This window comes from Erythranthe guttata, chromosome 8 (assembly GCF_056151865.1).
Source record: "Erythranthe guttata isolate IM_541 chromosome 8, IM_541, whole genome shotgun sequence".
Taxonomy (NCBI): Eukaryota; Viridiplantae; Streptophyta; class Magnoliopsida; order Lamiales; family Phrymaceae; genus Erythranthe; species Erythranthe guttata.
The window spans coordinates 15471080-15485182 of NC_142540.1; the positions used below are offsets into that span (position 1 = coordinate 15471080).

The following is a 14103-nucleotide window of genomic DNA, read 5'->3' on the forward strand; positions in this document are numbered from 1 at the left end:
TTTGAACAAACATGTAATAGACATTCATTAACAAAAACCACAAATTTTAATTTGCTTTCTTTTTCTCTTGTTTTTGTTGAGAAAGCAACAATACAAAGCAAACAATATGGAAGAAGATGGAAATTGTTGAAGCAACATTTGATTACATAACAAAAACTTAGTATTAATTAGAAACATGCATGAGATTACTGAAACAATGCAGTAACATTTTATCAACCAAACTAAAATGATCTTCACCGTCCACCGCCGCCGCCACCACCAGATCCACCTCCGACTCCAACACCGCTGCCGGAGCCACCTCCAACTCCCACTCCAACACCAATTCCAATACCAACTCCAAACCCTCCACCACCTCCAACACCATGGCCACCACCACCTCCCAAACCACCACCGGCTCCACCTCCCAAACCTCCTCCACCACCAACACCTCCACCAAAACCACCACCATGCCCTGAACCACCACCTAAACCTCCACCACCGCCGCCGCCACCACCTCCTCCACCTCCACCGCCGAGACCTCCACCTGCACCTCCAACACCTCCACCAGCACCAAATCCACCACCGTGTCCAGATCCTCCCCCAATACCACCACCACCACCACTACCACCTCCACCTCCTCCTCCAAGACCTCCACCGGCACCACCACCTACACCACCTCCAGCTCCAAACCCTCCTCCTGATCCAGAACCACCTCCAATGCCTCCTCCACCACCACTTCCTCCTCCTCCACCAGCTCCACCTCCAAGACCACCACCGGCACCACCACCTACACCACCTCCAGCTCCAAATCCTCCTCCTGATCCAGAACCACCACCAATGCCGCCTCCCCCACCACTTCCTCCTCCACCTCCTCCTCCGAGACCTCCACCGGCACCACCACCACCTACGCCGCCTCCAGCTCCAAAACCACCTCCATGACCTGAACCCCCTCCTAAACCACCACCTCCCCCACCACCTGACCCTCCACCTCCTCCAACTCCTCCACCCAAACCACCACCTCCGCCAACTCCTCCTCCAGCTCCTCCACCAAAACCACCTCCAGATCCTCCACCCAATCCACCACCTCCACCACGACCTCCTCCAGCTCCTCCGCCCAAACCACCACCACCACCTAGTCCTCCACCTCCACCAAAACCACCTCCACCACCACGACCTCCTCCAGGACCGCCACCAAAACCTCCTCTGCCACCACCAGGACCGCCACCAAACCCTCCTCTGCCGCCACCAGGACCACCCCAATTACCACCACCGGGGCCACGGCCGTAGCAGCCACGCCTACTGTATCTACAATCATCATTACCTCTCCAATCAGCCTTATCAACTTTCTCATCACCAAAAGCACATTGTGCACTCAGATTCAACACCACCACAAATACAAAAACCAATGAGCAAACCCATTTCCGAGATAAACCCATTATATTATATATTATATAATTCACTGTTGAGTACTCTGCACTGTATTTTCTTGAAACTGATGAGCGTATGTATGTATATATATAGGGTGAAGCAAGCAAGCAACTGGTTCAATAATGGACGTTTTAAATTTTCAACTTAGCAGTTAGAAGATCAGACCAACATTAATTGATGTGAACACTGTGCATATATACATACATACATGGTTAATTATTATTATTATTATGCCCGACGACGACGACGCGTTTGAGCGGATGGGGAACTGGCGGGAACGCATTTAATGACGCAAATTGCACATTCAAAAGTCAATCATCAAGATATGCCTTAATCCCACTTTACAACCTTTAAAAAAAATTAATAGCAATTTGCACCATCGGAACACAATAAATCATTCACAATGCACCGTGAATTGAATGTTTAAAATTTAATGAGGATACTTTCATTTTTTTATTGATTTTTTTTTTTTTTATTTCCAGTGTGTAAAATAGTAAATTAAATTAGTATCTTCTTCCACCCCAACATAATTTTGAGGTACAAAATACGAAAAAACAAATATCGCAATGAATTACTGAAAAAACTATATTTTCTTAAAAATAAAAAAAAACAATTCTCACTTACAAATATTTGGTAGAAATCTTTGGAAGAAAAATATAATTTTCAATGATAACTAAATAGCTAAAGAATATTTTTTGTTCTCTTCGTTTATTGTAAATTATTGTGTGTGTCAAAAAAAATTTAATATGTTGATGAGATTTATTTTAATTTTTGCACTTTGTAATTTCGAAATGATTGATGAATAAAAAGAATAATTTGACATTTGGAATCGGAAAAAACTAAAAAATATTAAATTACATTCATCACCTTTAAAATTCATTTGGGATGCATTATAGATAATTCGTTGTGTTTTAAGGATGCAAAATGCTATAAATTCTTTTTGAGGATGCAAAGTGCAAAACACTATATTTTAAGGGTGCAAAGTGAAATTAAGCATCAAGATAGATACATACATACATACAATAGGGAGGCCTTATATCTGGTCTAGATCATCACTTTAACCGACACCCACACACACAGCCCACTTATACATGCATGTACAGATATAGTATATATCTATGATTAAAATTTTAAAACACACACACACACACACACACACTAAAATGGACTATTAATGGTGATGGGAATTGGTCAAACACTGGGTTTTTGTGAGTGTAAGGGATGTTTGTTTCAAAGTCATGTGAAATGTTGTTAGGAGTTGAAATCTTTTGTAACCACAACTAATTAATTCTCTACTTAAATAAATTAAGTCTAAGCTACTCCATCTATTTATTTATTTTGTAAGTTCATTTATATATTCATTGGATTACGAAGATAATATTATCCGAGTTTTCATATATATATATATATATATATATATATATATATATATATATATATATATATATATATATATATATATATATATATATATATATATATGTGTAAGACTTGGTCTGCCTTGTCATAAATTTTGCACATGCACTCATCCCCCAACATTTAATGCTGCATGCCCAATTTGCTCTTAAAGTACTATACATGCAAGTCCATCCATTATTATTATTATTTTTATTATTACTTTTATTATTATTATTATTATTATTATTATTATTATTATTATTATTATTATTATTATTATTATTATTATTATTATTATTATTATTATTATTATTATTATTGTTATGGGTTTTTTTGTTTTAGGTTCAGTGTTATATTTACTTTGCATGTATGTAAAAGTAAACTTAGGCCTTGTTTGATAGTGCTTAATAAGCTTTTAATTAATGACCTCTTAATAGCGCATCTCTCTAATTTGGTTAGACGCATCAATATTCAATGCAATTGAGATGACACTAGCTAATGGAACCAACTGACTCTTACCAATTCAGTTAAAAAATGAGACTTATTAGGATTTTCATATATGTTATGATTTTTATTAGGATTAGGAGAAGTTTGATTTTCTAATTTGTTTATTTCTTTTTCTTTGCTTCTGATGAAGTCTGATTGGCCAAACAAGATATGGACTATACAAGATTGTGGGATTTATCAGTATGAGCTCTATAGATATGAGCTTTTGGGGTCTAATAGATTCTCCAATCCACGAACTTGGTTCCCGAGACCCTTAACTGCAAAAGAAAAAGTGTTGGAGGGTGTTTTCCCTAACATTAGCACTCTGAAGGCGAAGTTAGTCGGAATGTAACGATAACAGGGAAGGAATATGTAATTCTATGCGCTACTAAAAAATCACGATTTAGCTACGGACGAATCTGTCACTAAATGACAAAAAACCGTCGCTAATAGCCTCGCTATACGACGCCTCGCTAAATTTTAGCTACGACTATGTATCATCTATCATTAACTCAAGCAATGGATTAATCCATTAGTAATGACAAAACGACGTCGCTAAATTTGATGAACCAACATATGTTGTTCCATCGCTAAATTCGTCTCTAATTTCATCACAGAGTTCATTTCGAATTTCCATCGCTACATTAGTCTAATTGAAACAACAATTCTAATTAGAGAGGGATGGGTCCTTTACTAAATACGTTGCAAAAGTTATATTAAAATTCTAAATAAAAAATTAATTTAATACGCACAATCACTAGACGATATAGCGAGGCATAGTATTAGTCTGAGCTCCATAGGTTTCATCGGGCCACGTGGGAGGCTCGTAGTAGTCTGAGCTATCGCCACGTATCTATCCTACAATGCCACGTGGGAAGCCGTTGCCACTCACCTATCTTGTCCTGCCAAATGTCCCTTCACATCAGACCTCCCGTCTCCTCATTTCCTTTAGACTAGCTAGGTTAATACCCTTTGGCGAGGTTACCCAACGCACATCCTCCCTAGGGCGTGGTCCTTGCTATTTCGTCGTTCCAGAGCGAGATGATCAAGAGTTGACTTTCGTTTAGCGAGGTTATTACTTCTGACACATTTCTCTCAAGTTCTCCTGTTTAATCAGGCTTTCCGCCTAGTTCCTGACACATTTCTACAAGGTTGTCCTGTTTGTTCCGCACATGAGCGATTGCAAGTGGACCTCATATATTATTTGAACCATGCGTTTATTAAAAGCAAATCAGCCCAAACCACTTGGGCCGTGTTAAAGACAAACTAGTCCAGATTAGCTTATCATATATGTTGTGATTTTCTTTTCTAATAAATTAGATCATGTTCAAGTAATGGTAGGATATGTTTTTTTTGTAAATAATGAATTCTAGGATTCATATTGTACTTCATATATGTATATTTATGTATCTATATAATGGAAATTTAGATATAATCGCACTAGAACATGTAGACATTGCATTCATAAATTCGGATGAATTCTTGAATTCTTGATAGAAGTTTGATTCATAACGACAATAATTATGTATATTGTTTTTACAGTGGAATGGGTTAATTTCGTACTAGATTATAATAATTTTCAGTGTTTTTTAATAATTATGTAGTGGATTTTGATGAAATTGCAGTGGATTTTAAATTATTGCTTTTTAAAAGGAATTTTTTGAATGAATTGAACTAATACATCGTTACTTTCTTTTTCTTCGGTTCAAGTTCTTGAGCACGTGAAGTGATGACTTTATAAAGTCATTTTTATTTCTCCTTCTAAAGCACATTGTTTTTTTTTTTTTTACCATCGATGGTTTGCTTGTCTACATTTGTTAAAGTTGACTACAAAAGTTTTATGGTTTGCTTGTCTACATTTATTAAATTTGACTACAAAAGTTTTGTAGCCAATAACATTAATTTGTGGATTACATAAATATCGAAGTAGATTAAGTTAAATTTTTAGTGGATTACGTCAATATTATTGTAGATTTAGGTTTATTTTATAGTGAATTTCGATAAATTTATAGTGAATTTCGATAAATTTATAGTGGATTTCGATAAGTGTGTAGTGAATTTCAATTTGATAAACTGGCCGGAAAAGTTAAGATTTTTTTTTATTTGAACTCAAAAACACGAACAAATTTTTGTTTAAAAAAAATAAAATTAAGCTAAACATTTTTTATTCAAAAAATTGAAAAAACCCATTTTTTTAAAAACCGAAATTAAAAAAATATATTAAAAATGAAAATAAAAATAAAATTACAGTCAACCACAAACATATTAGTTTTTTTTTTTTTTTTTTGCCTTTTTTATTTTGTACACTTTTGTTGATCGGTCAACTTAATAATATTATTTTATTCCAATAATTTATTATGTAACATAGTAATTTTGTTGAATTAATATATATTATTATACTTGATAGTAATATAACAGTATTACTGTGTTAAACAATAACATAGTTAATATTACTGTCAACCACAGTAATATTACTGTTTTTACATGTGCCAAAATAAATTTTGCTTTAATTTTTTTTTAAGTCAATGGTGATAACAATGATTAAAATTGAGTTATGGGTCAAAATTGAATACTTAGTGCAATTAACGGTCAAATTGAGGTTTATTTTCAAATCCACCCACATTAGGATTACTCGTTATTGGTTGATAGAATTTAATGTATTCAGCCTCTCAAACAAGAAGTTCTAGTCCTCGAGCGATATTATCAACCACTTGACATCCTCGTAAGATTTGTGAGTTAAAGTCCCGCAATGGATGGCCTAGCGGTTAGGGCAAGTGAGTCTGTGTTAATTGATCCAGGTTCGAATCTCCTTGTCAACGGTCGTTAGCTGGAGCTTGTCACGTATGGTTAGCCCAGTGTGCTTTAACTTTTTCGTATAGTTTGCAAGCTATTATACGAAAGTGTAGAGGTATTTTAGTCTTGTACATCTCTAGACTTTGTCTAGACTTTATTAATATCTGAATTTGGAATCATATTTTTCATTACGATTTTCGAAGTTCCGATTTCCGATTTTTTCGAATTTATATGGAACATAGTTGGAATGGTAAATATAATCATACGAAAATCCAATTTTCAATCCGATTTTAGTTCCGAATATTTCTATAATTTTTCGAAATTTATAATATAATTTTATATTATATTGTGTAATTCGATAATAAAACTTATTTTATATTTTATATAAAAATTATAAATATCGAAGGCACAAGTGAATTGAAACCTTAAAAAGGATTAGGTATCAAAAGGTTTATGTTGCATTTGTTTGCTTATAAGAAAATCTATGTTTCAATTTGTTGTTCCGACTTGTGTTTTTATTTATTGTGTCTTGTCGAATTCTCTTTTCGATTTTCTTGCATTTTCATTTCAAAAGGATAGAAAAATATTGTGAAAATTTCCATTGTGACCGAATTTGGAACAAAAGATTATAAGCTAATGTAATTTCAGAAATTCCGCCGATTCCGTAGTATTTCGAAATCAGGATGAAAGATTGCATTATGATTTTTTTCGGAACGTAAATTGGAACCCATTTTCTACTTCCGAAAAAAATTGGATTTTTATCGAAAAATTTATTTCTGATCCATTCCGTCCGATTTCCCACCCCTAAGTGAAATGATGGATACAAATATGAAGATATTACATGCAAAATAAAAAATGATAAATGAAGCTTGAATATTACTTGGTGCAATTTTTTTTCTTCGTTAAGGGCGTTTTCGGAATGAATCTAATAAAGAAGGTGAAAGCAAAAATTTAAGGGTTAATATGCTAGAGGTCCCCCAAACGAAACGTTATTAGATATAGAATACGAGCCCAATATTTTTTTGGTAACTAAATCCCTCAGTATAGAAAATATATGATATAAGGGTTTTTTATTTTAAATATCCCAATATTACCCTTAATATTAACAGAACGTTTGTGTGACGTTTTAAAAAGTTACATCTTTTTAATAAATCACATTCCTTATAATTAGGGATCACGTATCAATCACGTCCATCGTGATTGTAACTGTGATATAATCTCATTAATATATCTCACGTAAGTGAAGAAGATCCGATAGATAACAATATACAGTGTTAATCTGCAAAACATTGAGCGTAGTATTTTCAGTCTCATCCTCAAGAATGTATTGTTTTCCATCATCGTATAACAGTGGTTCTTCTTCGTGCGTTGTTGGTTCGATGCCTTTCGATTTTTATTTTTTGTTTTTTGTTTTGAAAAGGTGCTTACGCTGCTACACGTGCTGAGTTTGATAATAGCATGGAGAATTTTCGAAAAATAGTGGCCCGAGAGTGAATAATTTTTTGCTAGATCCGCCATACGGAAATTGGGCTTCTTTCCGTTTTGTTGGCCAGGGATTTGGTGAGATGACTTCCAATTTAACAGAGTCTTGGTATTCGCAGATTAGCAAATATCGTGAACTACCTATTACGGAGATGATAAATGCCATTAGGAGTCTACTGATGTTGCAGATGTGCTTGAGGTACGACACTACTGTGCCTTGACACATTGAACTTTGTCCTTTGGATGAAAAACGATTTGGTGTATTGGTACAGGAAAGTAGCACATGGTTACCAAGGAAAGCATCTGACTCGGGGTATGAGGTGTGAGTGAACCTGTTGCTGTGATTGACTTATGGAACATATCATGCTCATGCCGAATGTGGAAAATTTCGGGCTTCCCGTGGCTCGATGTGTAGTCGTTGCAACCAGATTAGAACTCACAACAAGAAGACATGCACAAGGGCTATTTAGTAGTTTTGATTTGGAGTATTTTTAGCCTTTTGAATTTGAGTGTAAGTTAAACGATAGTGTTCTTTGGTTTTTTTTCCTGCATTTATGTTTGGGTAGTACTATTTTATTTCCGCATCGTGGTTTATTTGCGATGTATGTTTTGTTTAAGTTTTCCGGATTCACTTGTTTTACATAAGATTTGTTTTGTTTTTCCTTTTAGGAATTACATATGATCAATTACATAATTGCAAATTTTCAATAAACTTGTTATTGTTTCTCTATGCTATATGAGTTTGTGTGTATTTCATATATTTTTATGTTTTTTAAATATAAAATTACTGGAGTGTTTAATCATTATGGAATCATATTCTATTAAGTATTCTGAAATCAATGTCCAGAATTGTATTCCTACAGGGATGGTGCACTTTAAATTGTGTAAATACAAAGTATCTATAGTCATCTATAGGATACTGTTGATAAATACAGTATATCATAATATATTTGTAGATCAACAAAGAGATATTGCACACCAGGCTTGTTTAAGTACTTTGACATGATCTTCCACCACTGTATTCTTCCAGGATTGGTGCACTTTTATCACCAACTGCGTAAATACAAAGTATCTACAGTAATTTGTAGGATACCGTAGATGAATTCATTATGTCATAGTAAAACTATGGTTCAAAATTTGCGATATAGAATATCAGTTTGTGTACAACATTTCTTAGTTAGTACATTTATTTCTTGTAAAGCAGTGAATGAAACCAAATGTTAGACAATAGCTATGTTGAACTATGACCAAAGGTCCTAATCCAAAATAAAACCAATAATATATAAATAAGACATAGTGTCAACAACGACGAACGTGTTTCGAATATTTTACCCAACAAACTAGAGTTAATAACCATAATTATGTTTACATGCCAACAATTTAAATTTCATTTGCGCAAACGAAGTCGCGTACACGAGACAAAACAAAATAATACAACTACATTGCTCAAATGATATTGTAATTCAAAAGATGCTATACAATGTTCTCTGTTTATAGGTAAAAAAAAACTCTACACACCCATTTTCCGTCCCAGTAACGGAAGCATTCGTGATTTTGTGATTTGCGAATGGTAATACGAGGTTGAAAATGGGGTTCTCTTCAGGCACTCTAGGTGAGCATTATTCAGTCGCACTTCTTCGAAGAAAGCCCAGTAGACGTCAAGTTAGACCTGAATTGAGATATGTAACCACCTTTTTTATCGTTCTTTGAGCAACATTCATGGCCTCTCTGTAAATATAAAAAATCATCTTTATTTGTCAACAAAGATAAATGTTTGGGGAAGATAAAAAAGTACATATACCATGTAATTGTAGAATCAATAGTTTTTTATTAAAAAATTCGAATATTCGTAATCGACAGAAAACCATAGAATATCACAGTACCCATAGTATACCACAGTACTACATAAATTATACATACAGTTAGACATACAAAACTCATTAGCAATAAACTAACAAATAAACAATATAGGCCAGCCTCTCAATTACACAGAGAATCATATAATAGCAACTGTTTCGTAGGTCGGTAACATAGGTCAGCAAAAATGAACAAATCGCACAACAATATAACTATAAGTAAATTTATACAATTGTCATTTCATAGACTGCTATAGAAATACAATATCAATTCATAGACTACCATAGAAATATTACAACATAAACTACAATAGCAATTACTATGCCACAACAACAAATACCCAGAAGCATATTCAATATACAATTTTCTTCTACCAACTACTTTGTAATCAGCCAAAATAAACGAATCCCAGCAATACATAACTACAGCCGTACAAAATACCTTACCAGTTTACGGAATACCATAGAATTGCAGTGAGAAGTTCATAGACTACGATAGAAATCTTAAACATAAACTACCATAACAGTTACTACACCACAACCCACTGCATATTCCCATAGACTACAATAGAAATACGCCTAAACATATCACTGACTATAACTATAATTGAAAAAATATGCAGAATGTAAACACAGATAAGTAAATTCCAATTAGAGATTCAAACCACCAAACTATTTTCATAGACACCCAATGATTGAACATAATGAAACAGAAAATTGCACATATGCACAATCTAATCTGGATCTAGCACATTTATGTCCTACTAACCCTTCATTCGCATCTCCCCTGCATATTAGATTGTGTAAAACCCTAATTTTTAAGTTTTCAGAAAAAAAATTCAAAACAAAACTCACTCGATCTGTTGCGTGACGTAGATATTCGTAGACGTTTGTGACGACGAGGAGTTGGATTTTGTTGCTGTATAGTACTTTCAGAATTATTGCCGCCGATTCGCAGTAAAGAAGAGGAAGACGACCTTAATTTGGGGGAAAAGGAGGGGGTGGTGGTTTATGGCACGGTTATTATGAGATTTATGATAATAGAATCACAGAGATTCTTAAGGCCGAGATTGGTGGGATTTAATTTCAACTTACCAAATACCAAACTACACGGCGTTAGTATCACCGTAAGGGTACTATAGGAATAATTTCACAAAAGGATGTATTTCTAATGTTTTAATATCCTTGGGTGTAGCATCTAATATGTTTTCCCACTAGGGATGCATATCTTAAAGCCCCTAAATTTAATTAGGCTCATCATTTGGTCTTAATAAATTTTAACATGAATCTTATAATATTATTGTTAAGTTTTACTAATACATTATCAGGGGAAGAGCTCGTAATTTTTTATTGGAGGAACCAAGACATATAGTGGGATTAAAAAGTTCATAGAGTTCAGGAATATAATCAGCCCCAAATTTTTTTGGGTATTATTTACAGAAATAACACAAAATTATTCAATATATGTATATATCTAACTAGGAAGACGTAAATGTACATATATCTGGATTAAAAATAGTTTTGCAAATAAATTCATTCTTATATTTTTTTTCTAAAATACCTTTATGATATAATTTAAATCACTTTCATCCATTAAACTCCAACTTCACCATTCTTGCACAATAACAAAAATCTATTTGAATTTTTCTTTTCTAGCCATTCGCTGGACGGCGTTGGCCTTTTAACAACTAACACAGTAATTTTACTGTATGAGACAATAATATTGCACTGAGACGGTAAATTAGTGTCTGATACAGTATTATTGCGGGTTGAGACGATAATATTAATATTAACACAATAATATTACTGTATGAGAGAGTATTTATTATTATCAACAGTATAATAGTACTGAAAAGAATAAAAAAAAAATCAACGCCGGAGACATGCAGTCAACAACGACTGACCTGTTTGGGAAAAAAAGATTCAAACCAAAAAAAGAATCAATCGCTGAGACCGATGGATGACCTATCGGAAAAAGAAAATCATAAAAAAATTAAATAAAAAGAAGTCAACATCAGCTGACCGTTCAACGGCGGCTGACTGGTGGTCAGGCGGTCAAAATTGATTAATTAATGAAGTTAGGGCTAAATGAGGGTTCAAATCATAAAATTAAAGTTGAATTCGAGTGTCAAAAACTTATGGGTAATTTTGATATATAAGAAAACGTTTTCAATGTTAGCAAATTAAGTTTGAATGATGTAAATATATTTGCAAGACAACAAATTAGAATATTCTTATTTTCATTAAGTACCCTAATCATTAAATATTTTTTGCAATTCACCCAATTGAAATTAGGGGAGCTATACCATTTCATAATATAATCCGTAAGCTTTAAAATCGATATGGTCGCTTTCGTGATTTGTAAAACGAAATTAATTCGTTTCAAATATTTTTGATCAATTGATGTAACACAAGGGCCTTCAAAGCATTTATATTATTTATTATGTGGACTCAAGCCTCCCTTCAATTACAAATTATTTCATTATATTTTACATATATTATTATTTAGTCTACCCAATTTTTATTATTTAGCCCAATGTTATTAGGACCGGACCGGACCGGCCGGTCCGACCGGTCCGACCGCGACCCGCAACAAAAATGGGCCGATCTGATGCCTAAAACCGGAAAAGTCAAAAACCCGGGCCAAATCACAAAAATCCGGTTCGACCGGTGAAAACCGGCTAACCCGTAAACCGGTCAATGACCCGGGTTTTCATCGAAAACACTTCGTTGGTGGCTATTGGCGTGGGATTCGGGTGTAATTCACCGGGGATGGCCGGATCTAGGTGGAGCAGGCGGTGGGTGGCCGGAATTTCATAGATCTAGCCGTTGGTGGCCGGAATTCGACGGGATTAAGAAGAAGAAGATGGAAAAGAAGAAAAATAATAAAAATAAAAGGAAGATAGACGGTACAAAAACTAGAGTATTTTATGAGCAAGAAAGAGAGAGATAATGATGAAGATGATGGGTAGGTGACGGCCGACATGAGAGAAAATGTGGAGAGAATAGAGAGGAGAGAGAAGAGAGCGTAAAAAAATACAAAAGAAAAAAAGGCATTGGGATAATAGAAATAATAGTTTATATATAAAAAATAAATAATAAAAGTAAAGAGAGTGTAAAAGATAAAATATATATACAAAATACAAATTTAAAACATTAAAATTAATAAAATAATTAAAAAAATAAAAAATCCGGGTCGAACCCGGTTGAACCGGTCCAACCATGACCCGAAAGTCTATCCGGTTTTATGTCCGGTGCGGTTCTGATAACATTGATTTTTAGCCAGAGGCGGCCCTGGCCCAGGGCGAGCTGGGCCCATGCCCAGGGCCCACCAAAGAATGGGGCACAAAAAAATTTTTTTTTTTAGTATACGTAGGGTTAAAAAAAATAATATTTTTTTCCCTAATTTTCCTTTCTCCTCAATAATCTGAATCTGCCGTGTTTATTTCAATTCCAAGATTTTTTTTCTCCCTATGTTACGCAATCAATTCAACGGCAAACCCCTACCTTCAAGCCCTCAATTTATTTCTCCTTTTTTTTTCTCAATCAACTCAACGGTAAATTCCTATATCCAAGCCCAAAAGTTAGCTTCTCAAAGCATATCTTAGATTTCCAAGATTTGCCTCTCCAAATTCTTCTTCTTCACAATGTCGATATATTGGATGTTTACATCAATATTTTTCATGTTCAATTCCAAAGCAAAAGATAAATTTTATTCAATTTCATTCTCCCAAAGTGAGTCAATAAACCTCAAAGAACGGTTGCATATTTTCGGGCGAAAGGACTCTAACAATTCCGGTCATCCTATTTTCGGTCGAAGGACGGTCTCCAACGATTTTCTTCGTTCTTACAGTAGGTTCTTCTTTGTATCGTGTGATTTTACTAGTTTTGTTGTGTTATTTTGTTGTTTTTTTTTTTTTTTTTTTTTTTTTTTTTTTTTTTTTTGAGTTTTGCTACTTTTTTTGGGTTAGGGTACTTTTTTTCCTTCTTAGGGGTTTTGTCCTAACGGGTTTTTCCCTAAGAAGGTTTTAACGAGGCCCAAATAATTATAACCCATTTTTCTGTAAACTCGTTTTATTGTAATGAATCTACGACGAAAATTATACGTTTCATTATTTTAGTGTACGTTTAGAGAAAATTAATTAAATTCCTTAACTGAGGGCACATTTTTAATTTTTCGCCCAGGGCCTTCAAATCGTCCGGACCGGACCTGTTTTTAGCCCACCTAAAATATAAATTATGTAAAAAATACCTAAATTTTTTTTCTCTTCCTAGTTTATTCAAAAAAAAAAGTCCAAATTTTTTTTTTCAGAGGCTCTGTCCCCAACCCCCGGAAATTTAAGCCCACCCTGTAGTCATTCCCTGGACTTGTAGTAGGCATGGAGATATGTAGAGAACATATATGATGCACTGCAGAAGATGCTAACTAAATTTATAATTTTTAAAATAACCTTTTGTTATCCAGAGCTTAATAGTATTGCTGGTGCATTTGCTAAGATGGGGATTACTTTAAGATTTATGGGGAAAAAAAACAATTAACCAATCACAATATTGAACTCTTGTTAAAAAATACATATTATTGAGGGCTATATTTTTTACTTCAATGGAAAATAATTTTGAGTACTAGAATTCTTTTATTTGTTCATAAACTTGAAATTAAACTAAAAGACGACATCCAAAA

At 34.1% G+C, this 14103-nt stretch overlaps 1 protein-coding gene across 1 annotated transcript; it reads right to left on the minus strand.

Annotated features, from left to right (window-relative positions):
- LOC148768604 (uncharacterized) lies at positions 1 to 1594 on the minus strand. Its single transcript, XM_088821960.1, has one exon. It carries the CDS (start codon positions 1413 to 1415, stop codon positions 234 to 236), a length of 1182 nt encoding a protein of 393 aa, XP_088678086.1. The 5' UTR covers positions 1416 to 1594; the 3' UTR covers positions 1 to 233.
- Between the last annotated feature and the right edge of the window lie 12509 nt (positions 1595 to 14103).